Source organism: Camelus ferus, chromosome 1, assembly GCF_009834535.1.
Source record: "Camelus ferus isolate YT-003-E chromosome 1, BCGSAC_Cfer_1.0, whole genome shotgun sequence".
In the NCBI taxonomy this organism is placed as follows: domain Eukaryota; kingdom Metazoa; phylum Chordata; class Mammalia; order Artiodactyla; family Camelidae; genus Camelus; species Camelus ferus.
The window spans coordinates 111,800,457-111,826,326 of NC_045696.1; the positions used below are offsets into that span (position 1 = coordinate 111,800,457).

The 25,870-nt window shown below is 38.6% G+C and overlaps 1 protein-coding gene across 3 annotated transcripts in view; it reads left to right on the forward strand.

Moving 5' to 3' along the window:
* NGLY1 (N-glycanase 1) overlaps positions 1 to 25,870 on the forward strand; it is a 48,174-nt gene that overhangs the window by 6,888 nt on the left and 15,416 nt on the right. For all 3 annotated transcript variants that reach the window (XM_032488402.1, XM_032488396.1, XM_032488392.1), the window contains exons 3-7: positions 4,284 to 4,529; positions 13,198 to 13,363; positions 21,895 to 22,117; positions 24,224 to 24,345; positions 25,340 to 25,485. In XM_032488402.1, coding sequence (XP_032344293.1) covers positions 4,284 to 4,529; positions 13,198 to 13,363; positions 21,895 to 22,117; positions 24,224 to 24,345; positions 25,340 to 25,485 — 903 coding nt within the window. The remainder of the gene's footprint in view (positions 1 to 4,283; positions 4,530 to 13,197; positions 13,364 to 21,894; positions 22,118 to 24,223; positions 24,346 to 25,339; positions 25,486 to 25,870) is intronic.

A 25,870-nucleotide genomic window follows, 5' to 3' on the forward strand; every position in this document is an offset into this window, starting at 1 on the left:
ACAGATTAGTCACAGTAAATGTACTTTAAGATCACACTAAAATATAACAACTCTGCCACAGGGAGAATTCTTACAATCTCAGTCCTTTAGAATGTCAGACATGCAGTGCTACCCAAGGACTGAGTCAGTGGCTTTAGACTTTTAGCTAAAACCTGATCTGTGGGTGCACAGGAATTACTAGTGGGGTCCAACCACCTGTCTCCAGTAAGCAGTGAAACAAGTGAAAACAGAAAAGCTGAGTTTAGTTGCCACACATAAGGCTTCTCTTCTGTGATGGAAGAATCTCAATTTTATTTATTTATTTATTTATTTATTTATTTATTTATTTATTTATTTATTTTTTGCTTGTTTGTTTTTAGGTCAAGAGAAAAGTTTGATGTGTCCATCTTGTGACACAATGAAAGTAGCTAGCAAGGTGATGAATTTTTCTGTTTGTGTGTGCGCTTAACCATTTCTGGTTTATGGAATACTGGGAGAAGTCGCACAGGTCGTGGAGACCCAGAGGGCGGGGCTGTGACTGCTGTCGAGGTGACATGCTGGGTTCCTGCAGGAGGTGCTTCCCTCCCGCCTCTCTGCTTCCCTCCCCAGAGCGCGTTTCAGACTTTGGGGAGATGGTAGTGACTAGATGGATAGCAGTTCCCGTCTCATGTGCAGCTTGCATTGTAATAGGTCAGCCAGACAGGAGATGTGGAAACAAAGGTGAGCACCGAGAAGGCATGGGAAGACGTATGTGGTGGCGGGCAGCTCCGTGAGGACGAGTGGGCAGGGAAGGCCTCTGAGGGGGTGACGTTTGAGCTGGGAGCTGAGTGACAGGCACTTCAGGCACCTGAAGCCCTCTGTCAGGTGAGAGTCCTTCAGCAGGAAGACTGGCATGTGCAAGAGACTTCTAGCAGGAGTAGCTTAGGCTCAGAAGGTAGCCACTTGCGGGCAGAGGCCTGGGCACGGGGTTGCGAGAACTGTGATAAAGACTGGACTTTATTACAAGTGAGCTGGGAAGCCACTGAAAGGTTATAAGCGGGGAAGGATTTTTTAAAGATTACTTTAGCTGTTGTAAAGAAAATGATCTGGCTGTTGTGGATGAGGGCAAGGGTGAAGCAGGGAGACCAGCTGGAAAGCTGCTTTACTGGTCTGCGTGAGAAGTGGCAGAGGCCTGTGCGGGTTCCGTGAGGGCTTTGTGGCTGTGCCGTCGCCTGTGTGCCAGCCCCCGGGGAAGAGCCAGTGCCTTTAGGCATCCTCTGAGTAATTGTTGACTTCAAGACTGACAGCAGTGGAGATGGGGGAGTAGAGGGGTCCAGGATTTTTTCTGAAGCAGAGTCTGTGGGCCTTTCTGATAAATTCAATGTGGAGTACAAGGGAAAGGAAGGAATTGGATACTGGAAGAGTGGATGAGAGTACCATTTATTGAAAAATCTTGGAGAGTAGCTGGTATCAGTGGAGAAAAAAACTACATATTTTTTGGATAATTATAACTAATACACTTAAATATTCAAGAAGAGGTGGCAAGTAGAGAGTTGCATATATGAGTCTATAATTCAAAAGGAGAGGTTAGAATGGAGGTATAAATTATGTTGTCATCTGCTTGTGGTTACAGACATCTGAGCATAAAGAATTTAAAACTATAGACAGGGAAAATTGAGACCATTACTGATTGTGTTCAAGAGAATGCAGATTTTTGAGAGTCAAATGACAGGAAAATTAAGTGAATGACAGCTGGAGACTACTGATTTCTTTGTTGAAGTGTCACAGATTTGGTGGAATCAGATTTGTCTTTAATTCAACAAATATTTGAGTGCCAGGAGGGATGACCAACCATTCTAGTTTGCCTAGGACTGTCCTGGTTTTAGCACTGAAAGTCCCACACCGCAGAAACCCCGTCGATCCCAGGCAAACTTGAAGGTTGGTCACCAGTGCCAGGTAACAAGCCAAACTGCGACTTGCAGCAGTGTGCGGAACAAATGGAATTGTAGAAAAGATTATCATGTTTTAAGACTATTTATACTGAAAATTTCTGGCTGGCTTTGAACTTTACACTTCAGGCCATGTATGAAGTAAACGTTTTTTTCAGTGTTAGCTTCTGGAGCTGAAACTGAACTCCATCACCAGAAAGACACTTGGTGCCCTTTGAGATGAAGTTGGAATCTAAGAACTATCCTGAAATTTTTGGTTGTACGTTAAAATCCTGGACATTTTTGGGCTCACTTGTCCCTGAGGCTGCATTCTTTTTTATGAAAATTGTGAGAAGGAGGTTGGAAAGACTGGGATTCAGATGGATTTGTGGCCCGTCAGGCCAGCTTGGTGGAGTGGTTCTCACCGGGAGCTGTACCCCCCGCAGTGGGGATGGGGCATTGGAGGAGTCTGGTTTCGGTTGTCTTGGTGACTGGAAGAGATTACCAGCATTTAGTGGTCAGGGGCTGGGTTGACTCATGTCCAGCAATGAGAATTATCTCAGCAAGAATGTGTTGAGAAACATAGATTTGTTCAATGCAAGAATCCTCACTGATTTCTTAAAATATTGTTGGGTCTAATGGATTAAGCCTGTAGTTTTGCCCTTTTATGAAAATTCAGTGCTGTTGATTAAATATTTTTGGTAGACACTTTGGCCATGATCATATTTTTTTTAGGACTGGTCCTGGAAAGGTGGAAGGGGTGGGAGCAAGACAGGAGCAGCATCTGTCTCCGGGGCCCCTCTGAGACCCACATACCTGTCCTGCTCGTCTTCCATCTCTGTCCGCATGTCACCCAGCATCCTCAGTGCTGCTCCACAAACGGTGTGAGATCAGAGCCCTGCATATTTGGTTTTAAACCAGTCTGGCTTCTCTTCCCAGACCCCATCGTGCATATGAGGTGGTTTCTTTCTAATGTCGGAAAATTCACTGTGTTCTAGTTTGTGCCAGTTGTCATGTATGTAATCATCACAACTGTGGAAATATTTTTTGCTCAACCATTCCAGCTCTTTGTAGGAGCTTGCGGGCTTTGATCTCTGTTCAGTATCAGGTGGAGTCAGCATAGTGATGAAGGCCATGCACTTGAAATCCTTGCTCTTGACGGTTATTCTGTAGCATCAGGCATGTGATTGAACTTCTCTGAGCCTTCGTATTTTCATATGAAAAGTGGGGATAAACCTGATACCTGCCTTTCACGGTAGTTGTGAGAATTCTTGCAGTAATATATGTAAAATGCTTAGCACGGTACCTAGAACACATAAAAACAACAAATGGTAGGTTTTTTTTTTTTTTTACAGCTCTTTTGGATAATATATTGAGATGGCTGGCCTCTTCCAGCTTTTTAAAAAGGATTCACTTAGAATTGATTTTCAAGTCATTGTGAGTAATGTCTTGGTCAGTGGATTCCTGTGGGTCTACCATCACCAGGGAAATAAGATCCTTCTCTCTCAGTTGTGGAGTTTAATTCGAGCACTCCCAGTCTGCAAGTTGGTCTGCTGCACATTGTAACAACTTTTATCTCATTTGCAGTTGGTGGAATTACTGGTTTACCACTGTTGCTTCGCATCACCTTTAAACTTGGTTGAATGTCTTTTCATTTCCCTTTTTTGTTGTTTTGTAATTTGCTGACTATTTTACATTTTGAGCTTTGTTGTAATGTTTATTGTATCTCAAAGCACTCTGATTATATTATGCAAATTCATTAAATGAATCTCTTCTTAAAGAATTGGACTTTCATTGTTTGATTGTTTTGTTCGGACCACCTTTGTATTACTAAGAATAATCCATTGTTTTGAATTGACCATCAGAGTGTACTTTTTGTTATCTTGGAACAATTAGTGGACCCCATACACATTCTAATCATGTAGCTATTCTTAAAGACTTGGGTTCAGAAGATTCAAAAGTTGTTATATGACTTCTTACTGGTTTTATGTGACCAATGATCATTTCATTTGGTTTAGTATCATTATTTCATAGGGAATTTCATAGAGAATAGTAGTTTCATATACTATTGCAGGAAAATGGAAATACGCATTTTTGCAATTCTTATGAGGCTTTCTGACTTATTACAGTGTTCCCAAAAGATAAAATATTTTTCTGAAGGGCTTTTGAACCAATAAAATAGGCTAAACATTTTATGCCAACCACGGGACATATTTTCTTAATTTTGGTATACCTTTCCCTGGGTTAAAAAAAAAAAAAAGTGCCATAATGGTAAGAAAACAAGAATGTTCAAATATGATGTATTCTATAGTATTGGCTCCATTTTATATACACTGTATAAAATGACTATCAGTATAAAGCAGAGGTTGAAATTTTTCCTAATTTTATAAATTCCAGGGAGAAACACATCTTATCTTTCCTAAGAAAGCTTCAGTGGAACAGCTGCAAAAAATTCGTGACCTGATTGCCATAGAGAGAAGTAGCAGATTGGATGGTTCGAATAAGAGCCACAAAGTGGAAATACCTCAGCAGCTTGCAGCCAGTACCCAGCTTCCTACAACACAGTCTTCAAATCCTAATGCGTTAACCCAGCACCCAGGGAACAGTGGAGGGCAGTCATCAAATCCACCATCTGCTCCAATGGTAATGTTAAAATTAAACCTCCTTGACTGCTCCTTTCAAAGTATTGAAATAGCAGAAGCTTTGAAATATGTTATGATTTATTCCTGAATTTATGTCCCAGTCATTCTTGATTCTTACAGTTCTAATACATTCACATTTCATTAGCTCTTTAAAAAATTGTAAAATTTATAACGAAAGTGGGGAAATGGCTGTCTTTTATTTGTATTTTCAAATCTTAACCTTGTGGTTTACTGTTCCTGAAGCAGCTAGATTTTCTTTAATTTATCATTTGTAAATATACCTGTTGCCTTGGCACTTAAATCAGTTACACAAATTAGCATATGTCTTTAACCTAAAAAAAGTAATGGACTTGCTAGACAGGGGTATGGCCATGAAATAGGATTTTCTATATTGCTTTAACACTTCTTATCTAAGCTTTACCTACTGCCATTCAGCATGAGAATTATTAATTCCAACAATCTAGCCATTATCAGCACAATAAAATATCAATAAAATATTTGATATTTTCAAATAAAATAAAATTTATTTGTTCAATAAAATATCAGCTTCTTTAGGCTTCAGATAAATAATCATTAATTTACTGATAGTGGTGCTAGCAAATTAGTGAAGTTCAGTGATTGGCATACACATGTATACTTCTGAAGAACTGAAATCAAATTTCTACTGTCTTACAGGCATTCTTAGCATACCTAAATGATCTCATTTAGTGGGAAATTATCCTGTGTACAAAAATCCCTTTCAATAAAGGTCCTTAAGTATTCTGCTCCTGAATTTTCACTGTTAGAATAATTTTCATGATTTTTCTGTAGTAATTTTATCAATAACCAGCTTACACTCAGATCCTCTTTTTAATTTTAGTAAAACACCTTGTCCCTGCCCTCCATACAGTGGAGCTTTATATAGAGTCAGTGGTTAAATCTACCTTTAATTTTCGCCAGCTGAATACTTCTAGAGCCTTTAGCCTCATCTCCCTGGTAGTTGTTCCTTAGTGTAGATTGGGAAGGCCCTAGGCTTGTCTTTAAAAAAAAAATAAAGAATAAAGGTGGTAGGGGCCGGCAGGGGAAGAGACAGAGTTACTGTCCTTTTATTTTGTTAGTGTTCTGGCTCAGGAACTCCATTCACATTTTCAAATCTTCTTTAACTTCTTTCTTTTTTTAAAAACTTCTTAACCTTGCAGTTCAGATATAGTTTGAGGTCTTTAAAATTCTGTCCAGAAAGCATCTAGACACTGAAATAAATGTCATTCTATTGTCAAAACAGATTTAGAGTTTAGAAGAAAATAAACTGTCTTTCTCAAACACATATGCTCTTAGGAGGCTAGTGTATATTAACTCTTATTTCTCTAGTGTCTGGGGCAAAGTCTCTTTTACTGTGTTCCTTAAGGGAGTTAGGAGAAATTACATTTTTATAGCCAACTCCTGGTTCCATGGATCACTGAAATACACATTTTAAAAAGTGTTTTGTTATTTAAGCTTCTATCACTGTTAATTGCCATACTACAGAATTTGACAGTTATGTTCTCCTGTCTTTCCCATTTTGAGTGAGGATACTAATTGAGAGTTAAAATGCACCAAAGTCAAGCGGCAGAAGAGAGATAACAAAAGATTTAACTGCATATAAACTAGACAAATCCTGAGCACTGATGAACTTGATAACTAATATATTACTACTTTGGTTAAAACTATATCAAGTAAAATTTTGAAATACAAGATTAATAGTCACTGATGTTAAAGTTTGCCAGTACGTTTTTCCCTTAAGATATAAGGTACTGGAATGAATGGTGATGTATTAGAAACTTACTTTGTTCCTTTTTCTGGATATTTTGTGTAAATAGAATTATATACTATGTAATCTTTTGCTTCTGCCTTCTTTTACTTTTTGTATGTTTTTGAAGTTTATCCGTATTGTAGAATGTATCAATATTTTGTTTCTTTTTATTGCTTAATAGTATTCCATGATGGGCATTTGGGTTTCCCATCTTTGTCTGTTATGAACAATGCTGCTGTGAATATCCACATATCAGGTTCTGTGTAGACAGATGTTTTCATTTCTCTTGGGTAGATTCCTAAGAGTGAAACCACTGGATTATATGGCAAGTTTATGTTTAATGTTTTAAGAAATTGCAAGCTGTTTTCCAGAGCTGTTGGCACCATTTTACATTCTTACCAGCAGAGTGTGAAGGTGCCAATTTCTTAATATCCTCACTGATACTTGTCATTGTCTTTTTTAGTATAGCCATTTTAGTCAGTATTAAGTAATATCTCATTGTGGCTTTAATTTGCATTTCCCTAATGATTCAACTGACTCTTAAATTTGCTGGTTATACATGCTGAGTATTTAGTGTTCCTATATGAAATGCCTTCCTGATAACCCTTTATGTATTTCATACCCTTTGCCTTCTGAAAGCAGGTTCAAAACAGCAAGGCAGTCTTCAAAGACATAGTCTCAGAATGTCAGAAGCATTATGTTTACAATTTTGCAACCTTGTCTAGGTTGAAAACGTGATTCTGAAGTATGATTTACTTAAAATAAGCATTTGGCAGTTATTACACAACTGGTCTAAATGTATGCTTTTCTTTGACACATGACTCCTATAGAATATGTATGAAATTATTGCCTATTGTGTATATGGGTATATATGTATTTATTTAAAATAAGTATTTGAGATTATTTCCTTGAAATCATAAAAATAACAGTATTAGGTAATGATAAGTAATAAAATGAGTTAGTTAACTTTTAAACTAATCTCATAGGACAACTTCTTAGTCTGGATCTATATGCGATCTTTGTAAGAGAAAAAAAATCTCCTATTTGGACATAATATTTAAATGTTCAATTTCTTGTTTGTGAATTTTTTTTAATTTTATTTATTTTATTATTTTTTAAATGGAGGTACTGGGGATTGAACCCAGGACCTCGTGCATGCTAAGCATATGCTCTGCCACTGAGCTATACCCACCCCCCTGGCCCATGAACCATTTTTAAAGGTAAAATATACCTGCATACCTTTCAATAAGGAATTAAAATAATGACGCATCTTTAAATTGACATTCTTAATAGCCATTAAAAATGATGAAATGGTGTATTTTGAAATGAAGAGAATTATGTGAGGAAAAAGGTAAGAATTCCAATATTAAACAACATATGTTGTGTGTATAATGTTTTAATTTTTCTTACTAAGAATTCTCATGCATAAATATGGTCATTTTTAAAGGTCTGGAAAGCTATACACAGATATCTTAGCCATAATTTCCCCTGAGTACTGAAGTTAGAGTGATTTCACATTATTTATGCCATTCAGTATTTCCTGAAATTTTTTTGCAACATTTATTAATGTTATAAACAGAAAAAATGAGTTTGTGTAAGAAATAAGTTTATTGAAGTCACAAGTTGATTAAAACTATCATTAGAAATTTATTTAACAGAACTTTTGTTCAAAAACCAGTTCTATAAACAGCAGGATCCTATATATATAGCACAGGGAACTATATTCAGTACCTTGTAATAACCTATGATGAAAAAGAATATGGAAAGGAATATATATGTGTGTGTGTTTGTGTATAAATGAATATGCTTTACCCCAGGAATTAACACAACATTGTAAATTGACTATACTTCAATCAAAAAGCAAACAAACAAAAAACAGTTTCTGAACTTAAAAGCCACAGAAGTAAAGGAGTGTAAAAAGATAGAAAGAGGGCAAGTGGACTTGGGAAGTCTTGTCCTTCACTAAAGAAGTGAATTTGCTCATCCAGCTTCCACTAGTTCTGTCACATGATTTGACAAAAATACACATTGTATTTTTTTCTTACAGTCTTAAATATCTCACAGTAGAAACCTAATAATTGGACTCCAAGTATGATTAATGAAGAAAAAAATCTTTTTGATCTAAAACAGACCGATTTCACATATTAAACACCCATTCGTACTCCGTGTAACTTTAGCTCTTAAGCAGTTCACTGTTGCCTTATGTGCATAGTTACCCAGCTCCTCTAGTTGCCAGGCAATCAGCAAACTTCTATTCCTATGACTTAGTTTTTTTTGGAGTTGTGCCAGTGAATATATAAAGAAATAAGGCAAGAACCAAGCTTTATTGTTCAAGACCGTTTAAGTGCCATTAAAAACCACAATGAATGAGGTAATTGCCAGAGTAAAAAAGTATTAAATTGAAAGTAAAAATTCTTTGGATGAGTTCTTACTCTCTCAGGAAATGAAAATCTGCATTAAAAAAAAAATACTGTAAGTGTCTCATCTTTATAGGAATTCTTTCAAATAAAAATGGAGACATTCTGTTTTTTTGTGTTCCTGTAGCGATTCTGGTAAAAAGCATACTTCTTCCTGTTGTGAATACCCTGCGTTCTCATCGCAGGTCTGCTCCAAGTTTCAGTCATCTGTTGCCCCCATCCCTTCTGTTGGTGAAGCAAATGTGTCTGCGCCTAGTAAGGGCCAGTCCCTCCTCTGTGCCTGTGTCCCTTCTCATCTGTTCACCATGGAACCGCATGTGAACTGTGCGGTCTCGACCTGCCTCTTTTCTTGGAGTGTCTTCTCAACACTTGGAGTGTCTTGCTTTAGGCCAGTTTTCGTCTAAGGGTGGACCATTGTTATCAGAATAACCTGGACGTGCAGATTCCTAGACAAACCCCAAATTGGCTGAACCAGAAAGGGAGAGGGGGAACCTGGGAAACCTGCATTTTTCACAGGCAGATCAATGTTCAGGAACCTTTCCTGTAAGCTCTTAGAAACAGGCCAGCACACGAATGTCCCCGGATCCTGCATGTCCTACGTTCTCCCTTCCTCTTCACAGCAGGTTTCAGAAACAGTCCCCTGTGCTCATCCCTGCATCTTTACCCCTCATATCCTTGACTAGCAGGACTCCATACTTTAATTGTGTGACCCATCATATTCCTGAGCATGTCCTCTCAATGTATATTTACTTGTTTATGAATTAGATACATATGCTGCTATGCCAGTGTATTAAATACGTTATAGAACAATGTAAAGAGGAGCTAGAAAGTAAATAATAGTTTTAATTTTAAGAATGTATTAACACTATATCATTTAATGCATGTAGATATAAATCTATTTTTTAAATACCCTTGATAATTTTGAATTTGGGGGCATACTTTGTCAGGTCTCAGTAGATTGATTTTTTTTTCTTTTACATTAAAATGTAGCTCTTGAAGGGACGCATGCTAAAAAAAAGTAGATGTGTTACCCCTGCCATTTTCTTCTGGTAAGCAGTCCGCAGTGTGCTTACATCATTACTGTCAGCCTCAATGCCTTTGTAATCTTTTTTAAGCCAGGTTGAAGGTTAATTCAGTTAAAACTCCATAGTATAATCTGTAAGTCCACTAAACCAGGCACATGTGAACTGCGAAAGTTTGTGACATGATGAGAGTAGAGGTAGGAGTGAGCCTGCCACTGTGAACCCCCTGCTTTGTGGTACTTTCTTCCCTCAGGATCACTCCTGTAGCCTGAGAGGGAGCCACTGTTGATCCAGATATTAAATATTATTTAGTTTTTTTGTGTTGACCCAGTTGCTCTTATCGAAAATCTGTGGGCGGGGGAGGGTATAGCTCAGTGGTAAAGCGCATGCCTAGCATGCATGAGGTCCTGGGTTCAATCCGCAGTACCTCCATGAAGGGAAGAAAGAAACCTAATTACCCCCCCCCACCACCAACAACAACAAAAATCTGTGGATCATTTCCACGTATTTTTCTACTTTTCTAACTACCCTCTGACTCCACAGTGCAATCACCAAGACTTGTTTCTGCTTCCTACTTTTTTTGTGTGTGTCCGTTCACTTTTCTGCCACCACTGTCACCACGCTAGTTCAAGCCACCGCTCCCCCAGAGTTCTGCAGTTGTCCCCCGTTGTGCCTTCTGATGCCTGCTCTCTCTACACGGCAGCCTGAGTGACACTGAAAACACCCCCTGGTTTAGCTCTCTGATCGCTTCCATTCCAAAGGGGAGAGGCAGCAGACCTGTCACTGCTTCCCAGCCCGGCTCCACACTCCGCTTTCTCCCTCATCATGTGCCCCTCGGTTCTGTGCTCTAGACAGCCTGACTTTCTCTCTGACCTTCTACAGCGTATTAAGCGTGTCCCCCAGTACACACAACCCAGCTACCTACATGTTGTTCCTCTGGCAGGAATGGTCTTTTCCCTTCCCTGGTCGCTAGCTTCTCATCCTTCATATTTTACTGTAAATATCATTTCTACAAGGAATTCTAGTTTTAGAGCCCCTGGTGTGCCGTTACACTACCCTCTGCTCTGTAACTCTCACCACATGTATGAATAAACTGTCTCACTTACCATCATGTCCCCGGTACCTAAAAATAATAAAGGCTCATTAAATAATGGAGTAAACTGACAGTGTAGTGTTGTTTGTTTCTGTATCATGGACTATTTATTCTGTGAGGATAATGTCCTTGTTTGTTTTGGTCTCCATTATTTTTCCAATATTTAATGCATATGCACACACGCACACATTTACACACAAACATTGTTGACTTAATGTGATGATTCTGCTATTATTCATTTAACGCCTGCCCCCCCCCTTAGGCTATAAAGTGATTATATCTATTCTGTGCACCCATCCTCAGTGCTTAATACAGTGCTTGACGTAAAAGTATTTGGTAATGGTTTTTATTTTTAATCCATTCCTGCTTACTGTAATTACTAACATGTTTGAACTTATTTCTGACATTCTATTTTATTTTCTGTGTCCTTTGTTTTCTTTTTCTTTTTCTATTTTTGTTTTGTTTAGATTGATCAAGTTTTCTTCCACTGTTTTCCCTCTAAAGGTTAGGAAGTTAAGTATCCTCTTTTTAGTCTTCTAATTATTGGCTTTAAATTCTTAATGCAAATATTAACTTTATATTTTTCTACCAACATCTTACAAGAAGACAGGAACCTCAGAATGGGTTTACCCTTCTACTCCCTTCCCTGCCACCTTTCTTAGGTGATTTTGCTTTTCAATTATTATTGTTTATTTATAAAAATCAGAATTTAAGTTTTACTAATTTGTTTAGTTTTTACTTAACTCACCCCTGCTTCTTTTTTCCTGGCATCTACTCCTTGATGTCCTATGTATTTATATTGGCTATATTATATTTTGTGGGGACAGAAACTTCTCTAATAATTTATTTAGATAGGATTTGGGAGTCGTATATTTTCTGCACTGTTACATATGAGAAAATGTGTTTATATTACCATTCTTTGTAATTACTTTGCCTGGGTATGAATCATACGTTCTCATTTTCCCTCAGTATTTCAGAGATTTTGCTTCGTTGTTTCCCATGAGATGTCTGATACCATTGAAAGCTTTTAGGATTTTGTTTTTATCCTTTCTGTTGTGAAATGTCACTATTATATACCTAGTTTAGTTTTGGGGATTTGTTTTTTCTCCATTCATACTGCCTCTTTCTACAACTCTCAGAAATTTTCCATTATGTGGGAAGTTTTTCCCTTCCATTTTTTTTTCTACTTTCTAGACTTCCTGTTAGCTGGACTTGGGCAGTTATGGGTTTATGTTCAGTGGCTATTTGTTCTTTTGCACTGCAGTCTCAGAAAATGTCTTGGCTCAGTCTTCTAATTGATTGATCACTTAGCTTTGTTTGTTCTGCTCTTTGAGACCATCTGTGCTTTCTTCTTTATTTCAGCGTTTAAATTTTTTATTTCCAAGACCCGTAGTTTTCTTTCTCTGAATACAGTATACTCTTGAATTTCTAAAGATAGCCTTTTTTCAGTCTTCTTCTGTACTTGCTGCCATTGCTACAGGGTTTGTTCTTCTGCTGTTGATTTCAGTGCATCTTCTCAACAACATGGGTTGTTGCAGACTCAGGAATTTGCGAGTTCCTGCTCGCCCGTCTGTGAATAGTGCATCTGGTTCTAGCAACTGCGAGGGCAGGACTTGGCGCAAGGCGGGCTGTGCCACGCAGCACCTGTTCTCCGCTGGGACACTCCTCTTTCCTTTTGAGAATCTAAGCATCCTCCCTCACTGCTCAGAGACACACTTTTTTGTTGACAAGGAGTGATGGAGGGTGGGGACCAGAATGTCCGGCTGTTCCCCGTGCAGAGCCCAGCAGTCGTCTCAGTGCTTACTGCAAAGCCCCTTCCTGCTCGGTGGATCCTGCGGCTCCTCTCTCCTTGGGATTATTTTGAGAATTTTTTTTAGTTTTTATACCTTCTCTCTTCAGAGAGCATATTGGCATGGTTTCTTCCTTTAGACCATTTTTATCTGCCTTTCCTCTTTTGGGAATTTCTCAAAATTCCTGATGCCCTAAGAGTAGTCCTCCGTAGCTAATGCTGTATAAAGTTTTTTAAAAAGTGTTATTTACAGGGACTTGAAGGGGAAAGGGCTGCCAGATGCATTGTTCAGAGTGCTATTTTGATCCAGGCTTGTGGTCAAGAATTCAGTATGTCCCTGTTTAAATATATCCTCAATAACATAATATATTCAGATGAAAACATAGATATATTTTAGACTGTGACATATATATGGCTGTCTGCTAATAATAATTTTGCAAAGGTTTTGAGTATAATTATTATATTTCAGTGAATCCATACATTCTTCTTTATCTGTGAAATCATAGAACCAGTGTTTTTTCACTGTGTTATTTTTATAGCATATGCAATAAAGCTAATTTCACTATTTTCTTTCTATTAGGTTACTGGTGATTCAGTCATTCTAAAAGTTCTTCGGTCCAACATTCAGCATGTACTGGTCTATGAGAACCCTGCTCTCCAGGAGAAAGCACTGGCTTGTATTCCAGTCCAAGAACTAAAAAGGAGATCACAAGAAAAGTTATCTAGAGCTAGAAAATTGGATCAAGGTAGTGGCTTTACGTAACCATTCATTGCTCAATAACATCATTGCTAAGTAAACCCTGAGATGGTGCCTTTCACTGTATCGCAATTACAAATATGTAAATATTTACCTAGTTCTATTTGGATTTTTAAGAAGTACAACAGTAGTGTAATTTTTTATTGCATACACCTCACGCACACATCTGTTAAATTTTTTTCTTTTTTTCCACTCTAATATGTATTTGCAGCTTGATCATTGGCGTGTGATTTTTTTTTAATAGATAACAGTAGAACTTTAGTCTGTGGAATATAGGATGACATTGTTAGTGAATTTTAATGTGAATCTGAGAAAAGCCATATCCAAAATTAATTCATATGATTAGACCATGAACTGTGGACAGAGACTGATTAAGAGTGTGGACATTGAAGCCGGCTGCCTGGGTGTAAATTCAGCTCTGCCACTCGTTGTGCGTCACTGAGCAAGTCATTTAATCTCTATGCCTCAGTTTCTTTATTTGAAAATAGGAGTGATAATTTTAAGAAATAAATGAAATAGTCCATGTAAGTGGCTCAGAGCAATGCCTGCCACATTCATCAGCCAATAATTACTGTCATCATTAGTGGGCTTGGGCTTTTAGTTGTTCAGTTTTTCCAACTTCAGCATTTCTACTTTGAGTTTTTATATCATTGGTTTTTATCCATTAAGTCATTTCTTAATACAGTATTTTCTAGGGGGTTCTGTATTTTTTTTTTATAGTTGCCGTAGTTTGCAGTACACATTTTAAACTAATCTGTGTTCACCTTCGAAAACATTATCCTGCTCCACGTGTAGAGTAGATACCTTGTAACAGAATTGTCCCACTTCCCTCCATCCCTCATTCGTTTCACTTACCCATGTGCTGGGGTCACCCAGGGCGCTGCTGCTGTTACTGTTTAAGTCATTACTTTAAGACTAAGTAAGAATAACAAAAATAACAGGTCTTATTCGTTTCTTCTCTGATGCTCTTCCTGTCTGCAGGTCCAAGTTCATGGGTTTTCTTCTTCCTAAAGAACTTCTTTTACTGTTTCTTTCAGGGCAGGACTACTAGAGGTGAAGTTCCTCTGTTTATCTTTTTCTGAGAAAGTGTTTTCTTCTCCTTCGCTGTTGGAGGATAATATCCCTGGGATGGAGAATTCTGGGTTGGTGGGTCTTTCCTTTCAATGACACTTTGAATATTTGACTTCACTCTGTTGCCTACATTGTTTATGATGGGAAGTCCACTGAATCTCTGTCTTTGTTCTTCTTTAGGCTTCCCCCACCTCTGCCCCCCATGCCCAGCTTCCTTCAGGATTTTCCCTTTGTGTTTCGTTTTCTGCAGGATATGATGTGCCTGGTGTAGCTTTTCCATAGTTATCCAGGTTGATGTTTTCTGAGCGTCCCAGGTCTGTGGTTTGTGTCTCATTAATATTGGAAAATTCTCTGTTATTATTACTTCAGATGTTTTTCCTCCTCCGTTTTCTCTTTCTTTTCCTTCTGGTATTCTAAAACAGGGGTATCCTGTGTTTATCTCTGCCTCAGTTTCCCACAGTTCTTAGATGTTCTGGTCCATTTTTTAAGTTCTCCCATGGTCGTTTGAATGCTCTAGGTGTTTGTTTTCTCTTTGATTTTCAGTTTGGGAAGTTTCTGTTGACCTGTCTTCATGCTCACTGACTGTGTGTCTGGTCTACTGAGGAGCCCATGAGAGGCGCTCTTCATTTCTGTCGCAGGGTTTTTGATTTATAATGTTCCCTTTAGATATTTTTTAGAGTTTCCATCCCTCTGCTTATATTTCCTGTCTATTCTTATACGTTGTCTGCCTTTCTCATTATAGCCCCTAACATATTAATCATAGTTATTTTAAATTCCCTAATTCCAAAATTTGTGCCATATATGAGTGGTTCTGATGCTTGCTGTATCTCTTCAAACTTTTTTCTTGCCTTCAAGTTTTTTCCTGCCTTTTAGCATGCCTTGTAATTTTTTGTTACAAGTTGGATATGATGTATTGGGTAATAGGAACTGAGATGAACAGGCCTTTTATGTAAGGTTTAAATGTCCGTTTAACTAGGAATTGGACACAATTAATTAAATTGTGTTAATGTTTGCTGTGTCAGGGGCTTTGAATTCTGGTGTTCTTCAGGTCTGCTTGTATGTGGATATTGTCACTAAATACATACTATAGTGCTATGTGGTCCAAGGTTGGTTGAATCCACTAATGTGGAACCATAGAGGGCCAACTGTAAAGTTATACACGGATTTTCCACTGTACGGGGGATCAGCACCCCTAGCCCTTGAGCTGTTCAAGGGTCAACTGTACATCCTTTCACATCAAAAATAAGAGCAGTATAATGGAGTTTCACTGTAAGCAGGGGAGAAAGAACACATCAGGTTGTTTGTATGGTGTTATGAAAATTAGTGAAAGATTGGGCTTTTTTTTAAAGTTCATGAAGGATAAGTTGAATTTATAACCTGGGACGCTAAAGGACATGTTAAGTCAGGGATCAGGGATTTTCTTCCAGATGTGGTGGACAGTGTACATGGAGTTAGAAAAGTGCAGGCCTTTTATGGGTAACAGTGAGTAATACAAACCGACTGCGTGTGGGGTAGGGAGCGAGGGATCAGGTAGGCTGAGACAGTATTTTGGTTGACATTGAATTTCAGGCAGAGCAATGCATACTGAATTTCTTTTTATATTTTCAATATTTTAAAAAAGAATTAGAGGTAAATGAAACAAAGGATACTTGTGATGAGATTTTGAAGTAGAAAATAAGAACCAAGAAATCTGAAGGATGAACATATCTTGGTCATAAGGCTGATGTTATCGTGTTAGTGGGATTGACTATAGAGCAGAAATGTTATATAATCACTCATTTACTAGGACAAATGTTCTTGATTACTTAATTCAGCAGGGTTAACCATTGAAGCTTTTGGCAAGTGCGTGATATCAGAGGTGCGCTCAAGGAAGATTAATGCAGAGCAATAACTTGTGAGATGAACAGAATCAAGAGAGTACAGGGAGAGAAGAGTTCAAACACAATAGTAATAGAATTTACATAAGAGAGATAAGGTGAACCAGCTATTGTGACTACAAGGGAGGAGATGGATGTGAGAGTTGGGGTGACAGAGTATATGGAATTTGCAGATGATGGTTATACAGTTGATAGGACATGGGGTTAAGTACGTATAAGGAATATGTCAAAGAATACTGCCTAGTTTTAAATTTAGGCAACGAGCAGATGAGAGGAGTCAATAGGAACAGGCGTTGAGGGGAAATGAAGTGTCTGCATTAAGACACCTGCTGGACATCGTTTGGACTCCAAAGTGAACGTGGGGGCCTGGAGCTTCACTAAGAGGTCAGGCCTTGAAATATACTTTAGGGTGATAGGTAAAGCCATGCAAGGAAGTGAGAGTGCCAAGATCGAAAAGACGAGGGGGGAGGGGAAGTATTGTAGAGGTTCTAGAAAGCAAGATCGCACTAGCCACATGTGGATATTTACATTTGAAATAATTTAAATTAAATAACACTAAAAATTGAGTTTTTCAGTTGCATTCAGTACCTTTCAAGAACTCAGTAACCACAAGTGATTATTGGCAACCCTAGTGGATGGTGCAGATGTGAGTTACTTCCATTATTACTGGAAGTCCTATTGGATGGTGCTGTTGTTGAAAACAGTAAGATGCTGAAAGAGTAAGAGGAGTAAGTGAAGGAAATTTAACCCTGTGGTGAAATAAGCGGTGTGGTAGGCATATTGAGTGTATCAGTTAAGAGTTACGTTGGGCTGTGAGTAATAATGACTTGACCCCAATGGGTTAGTATTTATTTTCTCATGTAAGAAATTATTGAGGTAGGCAGTCTGGTGCTAGTGGTAAGCTCTAAGACATTATCAGAGGCCTAGGTTTGTGTCTTTCGACTCTAGCATACATGGTCCATCCTCTGGGTAACCTCACAGTCCAGGATGGCTGCTAGAGCTCCAGCTATTACATCTGCAGACCAAGCATCAGAAAGAAGAAAGGGAGAAAACAAAAAAGTTCACCTCTAAGATGAGCCTGTTCCCCTGAATCAGCCTGCTTTGCCATCTCACATGAAGCCTAGTTCTTGGGCCACACTTAGCTGCAAGGGAGGCTGGAACCTGTAGTCTTGTAGCTGGCACACTGCCATCCCAAATAAATTGGAATTCTGTTAAATAAAGAAGTGACAAGCAGATACTGTGTGGCAACAAGCTGTCTCTGCCCCAGTGATTCTCAGGCACTGAGATGATGATGATGACAGGGCCTCTTCTGTCCAGGCTGGTGGGTTTCTTTCTTCATGCATCCTTTTTCCTCCCCAGACAAAATTTTTTTCTGGGTTTCTGAGTGAGGAAAAGTATTCTGATTTGAAGCAGAAATGGGGACCATAGAGCCCTGCCCCCTGGCGGCACCTCCAGAAGTAGTTCAGGCTCAGAGAAGCATGATTTGATGGTTCTGGCCTGGAAGACTGAAGGTTTGTCGTGTTTAATTGTTCCAAACACAGATGAAACATCCTTTTGGAAGAGAAAGAACCCTGTCATTTTGGAAAAATGATAACAAAATACATTTTGGCTTACTAGATTTTTATGGAGACCTGGGAGGCAGAATATTGAGTCTTAAAGATGTGTCTAAGGATGGGCCTCCCTCTTCTGATGTTTTTACCGGTTTTCTTCTTACTCCCTCTATTTGTGCCAATGTCTGTGGTTTTCATAGGATGAAGTTAAGGCTTAAACTTCTTAATTTTATTTTTGTCATTGAAAAGTTACCAGAAATCTATTTATATTTGTATGGTATTTTTGAAGATGCTAAATTTATTAATTTGAAGTCTTGATGATAATTTACAAATATGCTCTACACGCTTTAAATATTATCTTCACAGAATTTAGCATCTAAGTCAGACTTTCCTTTCACCCCCATATCTCTAAGCTTTCTGAGCTCTTATCCTGTACAGCCAGGACCCCACTGTAATTTCTCTGAGCCGTAATTAAGCACCTTGTGTAGCCCAGGTACACTGACCGTCGGGTGGGCCTCCCTCTCTGCGTGACAGGCCTCCTTCAGCTGGGCAGTGGCTGCCGTATCCCCGGGGTACAAGTGCATGGAAGCCAAAGTGTGCTGTCTCCCTTCCCCTCCTTTCCCATCTTGATTATGACTACTTGGTGAACAGCAGTGAGTCTGACTAATAGTATGAGGTTGTTTGTTCAGTTCTTCTATCCTTCATTCTCGTATTTACTGAGCATCTGCTGTGTATCAAGCACAACTCCAGTTCTTGGAGATTCAGCAGCAAACAAAACAAAGTCCTTGCAGATGGGACAGCCAAAAAGAGCTACTCACATATGGCAGGTAGTGAGAAGGCTGGGACGACAAGTTGGCAACAGAACAGAGAGCGATTAGGAAGGGTGCAGTTTGCTGAGGCTTGTCAGGAAAGGCTTCTCTTGAGAGCAGTGATTTCCTTCTGGTGGAGGCACTGGCAACTGCAAAGGCTCCCTGAGTGGGAGTGAGCTGGCCATGTTTAAAGATGGCAAGGAGGGCGTTAAGGCTGTGGCGGAAGGAACACGACAAAAAGAGGTCAGAGGGGCAAAAGGGATGTATTAGTTTCCTTTGGCTGCTGTAACAAATTATCACAAACTTGGTTCCTTAGAACAACAGAAATTTATTCTCTCATGGTTCTGGAAGCCAGAAGTCCATAGTCGGTATCACTGGGCCAAAATCAAGGTGTCGGCAGGACACGCTCCCTGGAGGCCCTGAGGGAGAACTTTTTCCTTGGCCCTGCCAGCTTGTGGTGGCCACCTGCAGTCTTTAGCAGGTTGCTGCTCTCTGCACTCTTCAAGACCAGCATCTTCAAGTCTCCTCCTCCACCTTGGCATCTACCTCTGTTTGAGATCTCCCACTGCTTCCCTCCTCAAAGGATACATGTGACTGCATTTAGGGCCCGCCCAGGTAATCCCAGATAATCCCTCCCGTCTCAAACCCATCTCAGAATCCTTAACTTCCTTGGATCTGCAAAGACTTTTTGTTTTGTTTTGTTTTTGCCGTAGGTGGTACATTCAGAGACTATAAGGGTTGGAATGTGGATATCTTTCGGGGGGCCATTTTTCAGCCTACCCCAGGGGCCAGCTGAGAGAAGAAGAGGAGAGACTTTGGGTTGTATTCTGAGTGAGACAGAAACCCACTGGAGGGTTTCAAATGACATAACCACCTTGCGTTTTTAAGATCACTCTGCTGTAGGGACTGAGTGGAGAAGGCGGTAGTGCTGTATTTCTAAAAGTTCATTTTCAGTCTAACATTTATGAATATCTCTTTGTTGGTAAGTTTCTTGTTATGCAGGGAAGCGAAACTCTTCCTGCCAATCAGTTCTGCTCCCCCTCTTGCTTAGCGACAGCGGTTATCACATGATGTGTTCCTTTTCATATCTTTTCCTCTGTATTTACACCCATAAATAGTTATCTATAAAAATAAATAAGTTGCATGGGTTTACAGAGAATTTATCATCTCCTGTATATTCAGCTCCTTGGTGCTTTTCACTGATTGTGTCTTGGAAGTCATCCCCTGTCCCTGTGCTGTACGGTGTGCATTCGCTGTTTATGCAGATCTCCACTGACGGACGTCCAGGTTGTTTACCACTCTTCTCTCTTCTGAAAGCTGCTGCGGTGAAGATTCTTGTAAAGCTTGCCTGCGTACATGAACAGTTGTTTCCCTGGGACAGATACAAAAGTGTCAAGGCTGTGTGGTACTTTTATACTGCAGTGGATCCCTGCCGAACAGACAACCTTCCAGTGTGTACCAGAAGTGTCTGAGAGTATTTGCTTCCACTTAAAGAAATTATTGAACTTTTTTGTGGACTTAAATTAATTTTTCTAATGGCTTTGTTAACATTCTTACTGATCTATAGAAGTTCTTTATATATTCTGGATACTTTTCTTTATTAGACACATTATATATTTTTTCTCCTAGTGTTCTTTGTTTAATTTCATTTAGTGTATCTTTTGAAATACAAAAGTTATAAGTTTTAATGTAAGAAAATGAGTTTTTTCCCATTATTGATTTTATAATTGTGTTTCATTTTCTATCCCAAAGTCATAAACATAAATTTCTACTATTACTTTTATAATAGTCTCTCTCTGTATATAGTATTTATATATTTGTGTGTATGTATATGTGTGTATATATATACACACACACATATGTATTAGAATGAATGGAGTAGAGATCTGATATTTGGATAGCTGCTTGTCCCAGTTCCATTTATTGAACTACTTTGAAAGGCTAACTTTATTAAATACTGTGTATCTTTTAGAAATCTGTCTTTCAAGACTCTTTGTTTCATTGATCTATTTATCTATTCTTTACCAATGTCACAATATTTCAATTATTGGAACTTTGTAATATATTTTGATGTGTAGTGAACAAATTTATCTCATTCTTATTCGAAGTTGTGTTGACTATTTTGTGCATTTTCTCTTTCACATGAATTTTTCAGTTAGCTTGTCAAATTTTATGAAAAATTATTTTTTATTATTTAATTCATTTCATTTATTATTTATTAATATTTATTAAATTGAGATTGCATTAAAGTACAAGTAAATTTATGGAGAGTTAACAACTTGAGAATATTCAGTAGTTCCCATTCAGGAACATAATATACTTTTGGCTTTTTAATATTCACTGTAGTTTTTTATTTTGAAATATTTCAAACATAAATATAAAAATAGAGTATATCAAACACCTGTGACCAGCATCAGACTTTATTAGATTGTAACATTATGCCATATATTTCCTTCATATATGTGTTTTATTACTTATTAATAATAAGATATTAAAGATAGGAATGAGAGCCCCCTCTATATGCCTCCCAGATTCCCCTCTCCTTTCTTTCTTCCCAGAGATACCATGGTCTAGCATACGGCAGAGAGAAATTTTTTATTTGATAAACTGGATATAATATTATATGTCATGCTTACTTGCTAGGGTTGTTACATATAGTGTACACATGGTTGTGCTTTTATGTGTTTTGTGGTGAGTATTCATAGATGAATTATATTGTACAGTTGAACCACTAATTAAAAAAAAGCTAATAGGATGATTTCTAAAGTGTCCAGAATTCTGTGATTTCTGCCTGTAATTTTGTGGCTTCATATTTACTTATGTATATATCTAATAACAAATTTAATATAGTCGTTTAAAAATGTTTTTCAAAATCAGACTTATTTTGTTACCTCCCGCGTGCTTGTGGATCAGTTCCCAGCTGATGGTAGTTCCCTGAGAGGCGCTGGTGTCCGGCTCGCTTGTGAGCGAGTGGTGTCAGGTGGAGGATGCGGTGATCAAGCCCGACTGCGCTGACTGTGCCGTGGATTGTGTCCCTGCACTTCAGCCTGCTTCGCGGCACCTGGCAATTCTGTCTGCATCTTATCTCTAAAGACCCTTTAGGTCATCGTTTGTATTCATGTATTTCAGCTTCATATTTGAGAAGAAAGTATGTATGATGTTTTTCGTTTTTTCAGCTTTAGATCTTAACTTGGTTCTGTCTTAACATCTCAGGTACCAACATAAATGATGAGGATTTTCTTTTGCTGGAGCTTTTACACTGGTTTAAGGAAGAATTTTTTCACTGGGTGAATGACATTGTGTGCAGTAAATGTGGTGGCCAGACTAAGTCCAGAGGTGAATCACTGTTCCCCAATGATGATGAGCGGAAGTGGGGTGCGAACAGAGTAGAAGATCATTTCTGTGACGTGTGTCAGCTCAGCAACCGATTCCCAAGGTGAGTGTCCCCTGGACAGTGAAGTCAGAATAATCTCTTATTGGAATGGTTAGGAGAGAATCTTTATTAAATCAACTTTTTAATCTTCATTTTAATTATTAGAAATGTATTCCTCCAGGACAGGGGTTAGCAAGCTATGGCTGACAGGCTGAGTCCAGCCCACATCCTATTTTTGTAAATAAAGTTTTACTGAAACACATCCATGCTGCTTCATTAACTTACAGTCTGTTCCTGTTTTCACATTATAATGGCAGACTTGATCACTGGAGACAGAGACCATGAGGCCTGCAAAGTCTAAATATTTACTCTGTGGCTTTTTATAGGAAATGTTTGTTGACTCTTAAATATAAATTGAATGTAGTCCTAGCAGTTTAGTGCTGTAAATCTTATATTTCTCTTCCCTTAATACATAAATTTTAACTTTTTGATAACTTTGATAGCAATACTGACAGCGCATAATATAATGCTAAAATGGTAATACTGATCATTGTGATAGTAAATACAATACTGTCCCTAAAGTCATCAGATGGAAATGTGGAAGGATGGAGATACAGAAGGTGAAAATGTAGTATCATGGAATTCCACTGTATTTTCTTTCTAAGGACAAAATTTGTTTTAATTAGATGTGTCCCCCACCAACCTAACTTACCCTCATCTAAATTTTAAACTAAGGAAATTGGATCTTTTCTATTACCTTTTTCCATCCATTAATTTACAGGTCTCTTACCAGATATTCTTAACTGGCAATGCTTCTAAAGTTTGGTTGTATCACCAGGCAAGAAGAGATCATTTTTGAAATATCCAATTTTGGGGGCTCAGGGACTCAGTTCTGTCTTAACCAGGAATCAGTCCTGTGATATACAGAATCTAAGATAAACAGAATCCAATATCCAGTTATTATCTGAAATCATTGCAAGTTACTTCATCGCTCAGCATACATTTTCACAGGCACTTTGCAAAAATTTGAAGACAAAAAATATATGTAATTAAATTCCTCTTCATAAACGCTGGGCAGTTGGGTGTGGACTGACAATGCAGCGTGAAAGGGCACAGGCCAGCAAAGATGTTGATTTATTTAGAGTTTCATTTGCTTGTCTCTGTAAGCTGTTCTCTGTAGAGGGCTGGGAGGATGAACACTATTAGCTGACCTTTCACCTTGGCACAGGTGGTGTACAGGAGATGGAGGCATAGGATGCTCTAAGTCTGCTGTTACTTCTTCATGTGAATGTACAACTTTTTCCAGTAGCTACATTACTTAAATTACAAATTCATTTAACTCAGCTCAGGCAAGAGCATCTGCTTAATGTAAGACCACCTTGTCATTGCAGAGCCAGTTCTCTCATGAAACAGTTTCCTTCCTGACCAAGCTCGTGGCCGACACCTCTGCTTAGCCGGGCACTTTTCCTGCATACCAGCCCCAAATCCTTCTCAACACAATATGCAAAACTTTAATGTTCTTCAGCTGATAATTCTATAATTGGAGTAACTTGTTAAAAGAATGTTGCAAACACATTTCAAAAAACAGCTTCCAACTTAGCAAGCACCTTTAGTTCAGGAGAATAAAATTTCAATCAAAATGATCATTAGAAGGAAAAATAGTATTTTAAGTAAAATTGAGTTCAGCGAAGCTTTAAAATCTTTATTGAGTGGTTTGTTAAAGTTGTTAGCCTTTTAAATACAGTGAGCTAATTATACCACTTACTAGAGTGATACTGATGCTCACAGCAGATTAGTTCCTGGAGACCCTCTGCCTGTCCAGATCCCGCCTCCCTTCGAGGTCCAGCTCAAATCCAACACCCCCCCAGCCCCGCGCCCGTGACACTGATTCTCACCTGCTGTATGGTTTGGGTCTCTTCCTGCCGTGTATTTAAGTTACTTGTGTTCTTTCCTTCTCTCTCAGGACTGTAAACTCCTTGAAGGCTGTACCACTGTGTAATCATTTCCACCCCAGAGTCTAGCGCAGTACCTCGTGTATGCTAGGCTCTTTAGTTACTATTTAAGAATATGAAGTTAAGAAGTACTATTGTTTAGCACAAAGGTAATAGGAATTCTTCAAAGTTTTGATTTTGATAATGAATCAGAGCTTTTGTTGTTGTTTTAAACCAGGTATAATAATCCTGAGAAACTTCTGGAAACAAGATGTGGACGATGCGGCGAGTGGGCCAACTGTTTCATGCTGTGCTGCCGAGCCTTGGGGTTCGAGGCGCGCTACGTGTGGGACTACACAGGTGCGAATGTGCTGCGAGCTGAGACGGGAGGCCTTCACACGTAGGGACTGGGCTTGCGGTCCGGCCGTGTCGTCTCTGTCTGTCACCGTCTGGTCTCGTCAGTCTGAGTTTCCATTTGCCTTCTGTAAAATGACAGTAATAGTGGCCTCACAGGTTTTTTTATGGAAATCACAGGATGTTTGTAGTACCTCTAGCATTTTGCCTGGCCCTTCGCTCTAAAACATTCTTGTATTAACAGTTTATCATGACATTGTTAGTAATGCAGTTTCTATATGGATAGTAACGTGAAATAATGTACTGTAGAAATCTTCACTTTTGTAGAGAGTAGTGTAAAAGATTTAGTAATCTTAATTCAGTATACAGTAAAAATATAATGAAAACCATATGAAATTCGTGTTACTCTTATTTATTTAGTTATGACTTGTGTCATTTACATGTTAAAATGGGTTTCCTTCTCCTTAGATTTTTTTACTCGCATTTCTCTTGTTTTCTTAGGATGAAATGAAACCTTCACTTAATAGTTATCCTTCCCTTACAGTCAGATGTAGACCATCAGTAACCAGAGATCCTCTGTTGGACTGCTCGCTGGTCTGCATCTTAGAGGTCTAGAGAGACTGCAGTTTCAAAGTGGAATGAACGCCTTTACATTAGCAAACTGTGTGCATTAGTCCTATGTTTTTGATGCTGTTCTTTATATTTGCCTTTTTTAGAGTTATAAAACCCACATTGTTTTTAATTAAGCCTAAAATGGTATTAAAGGAGATTTTCCAAAACATTTTCAAGGATTTCAAAGAGATAGAGAAATGAAAACAAGTGTTCTAGAGTTTTGTGTGCCACAAAATGTTCAGCCTTAATGATTAAAATTTAGAATATTGGAAAGTATTATGTGGTTCTCATCTTGGGCATTTGTATATGGTTGTTGGAAGTCATTCTGGCTTCACAGACTTGACTTCTATTTCCTTTTTTGTTGCTGTCTTGTCTCTCACTTGAGTAGACCACGTCTGGACAGAAGTCTATTCTCCCGCTCAGCAGCGGTGGCTGCACTGTGATGCGTGTGAAGATGTCTGTGACAAACCGCTCCTCTATGAAATAGGGTGGGGCAAGAAGCTGTCCTATGTCATAGCATTTTCGAAAGATGAGGTAGGAAGTAAGAGAAAAAAATGTTTTCTAAGAATAAGATTTTTTTTTTTCCTTTTTTGACAGCTTTTGAAGGTATAATTGACATAAAGTAAGCAGCATGTATTTAAAGTGTACAGTTTGATAAATGTTGTCATTTGTATACGCCCGTGAAATCACCTTTGCAGGCGAGGTAGTGAACACGTTCACTATCCCTGGACGTTTCCTTGGATTCTTCCTTATCCCTCCTCCTCGTCCCTCTCCAGGCAACCCCTGATTGACTTTCTAAGACTAGATTCATCTTCTTTTCTAGAGTTTTATACAAACAGAATCATATATAATCTTTTTGATGGGGGAGGGGTTATTTTGAGATTCATACCATGTGTGCCATGTATCAGTATTTCATTGC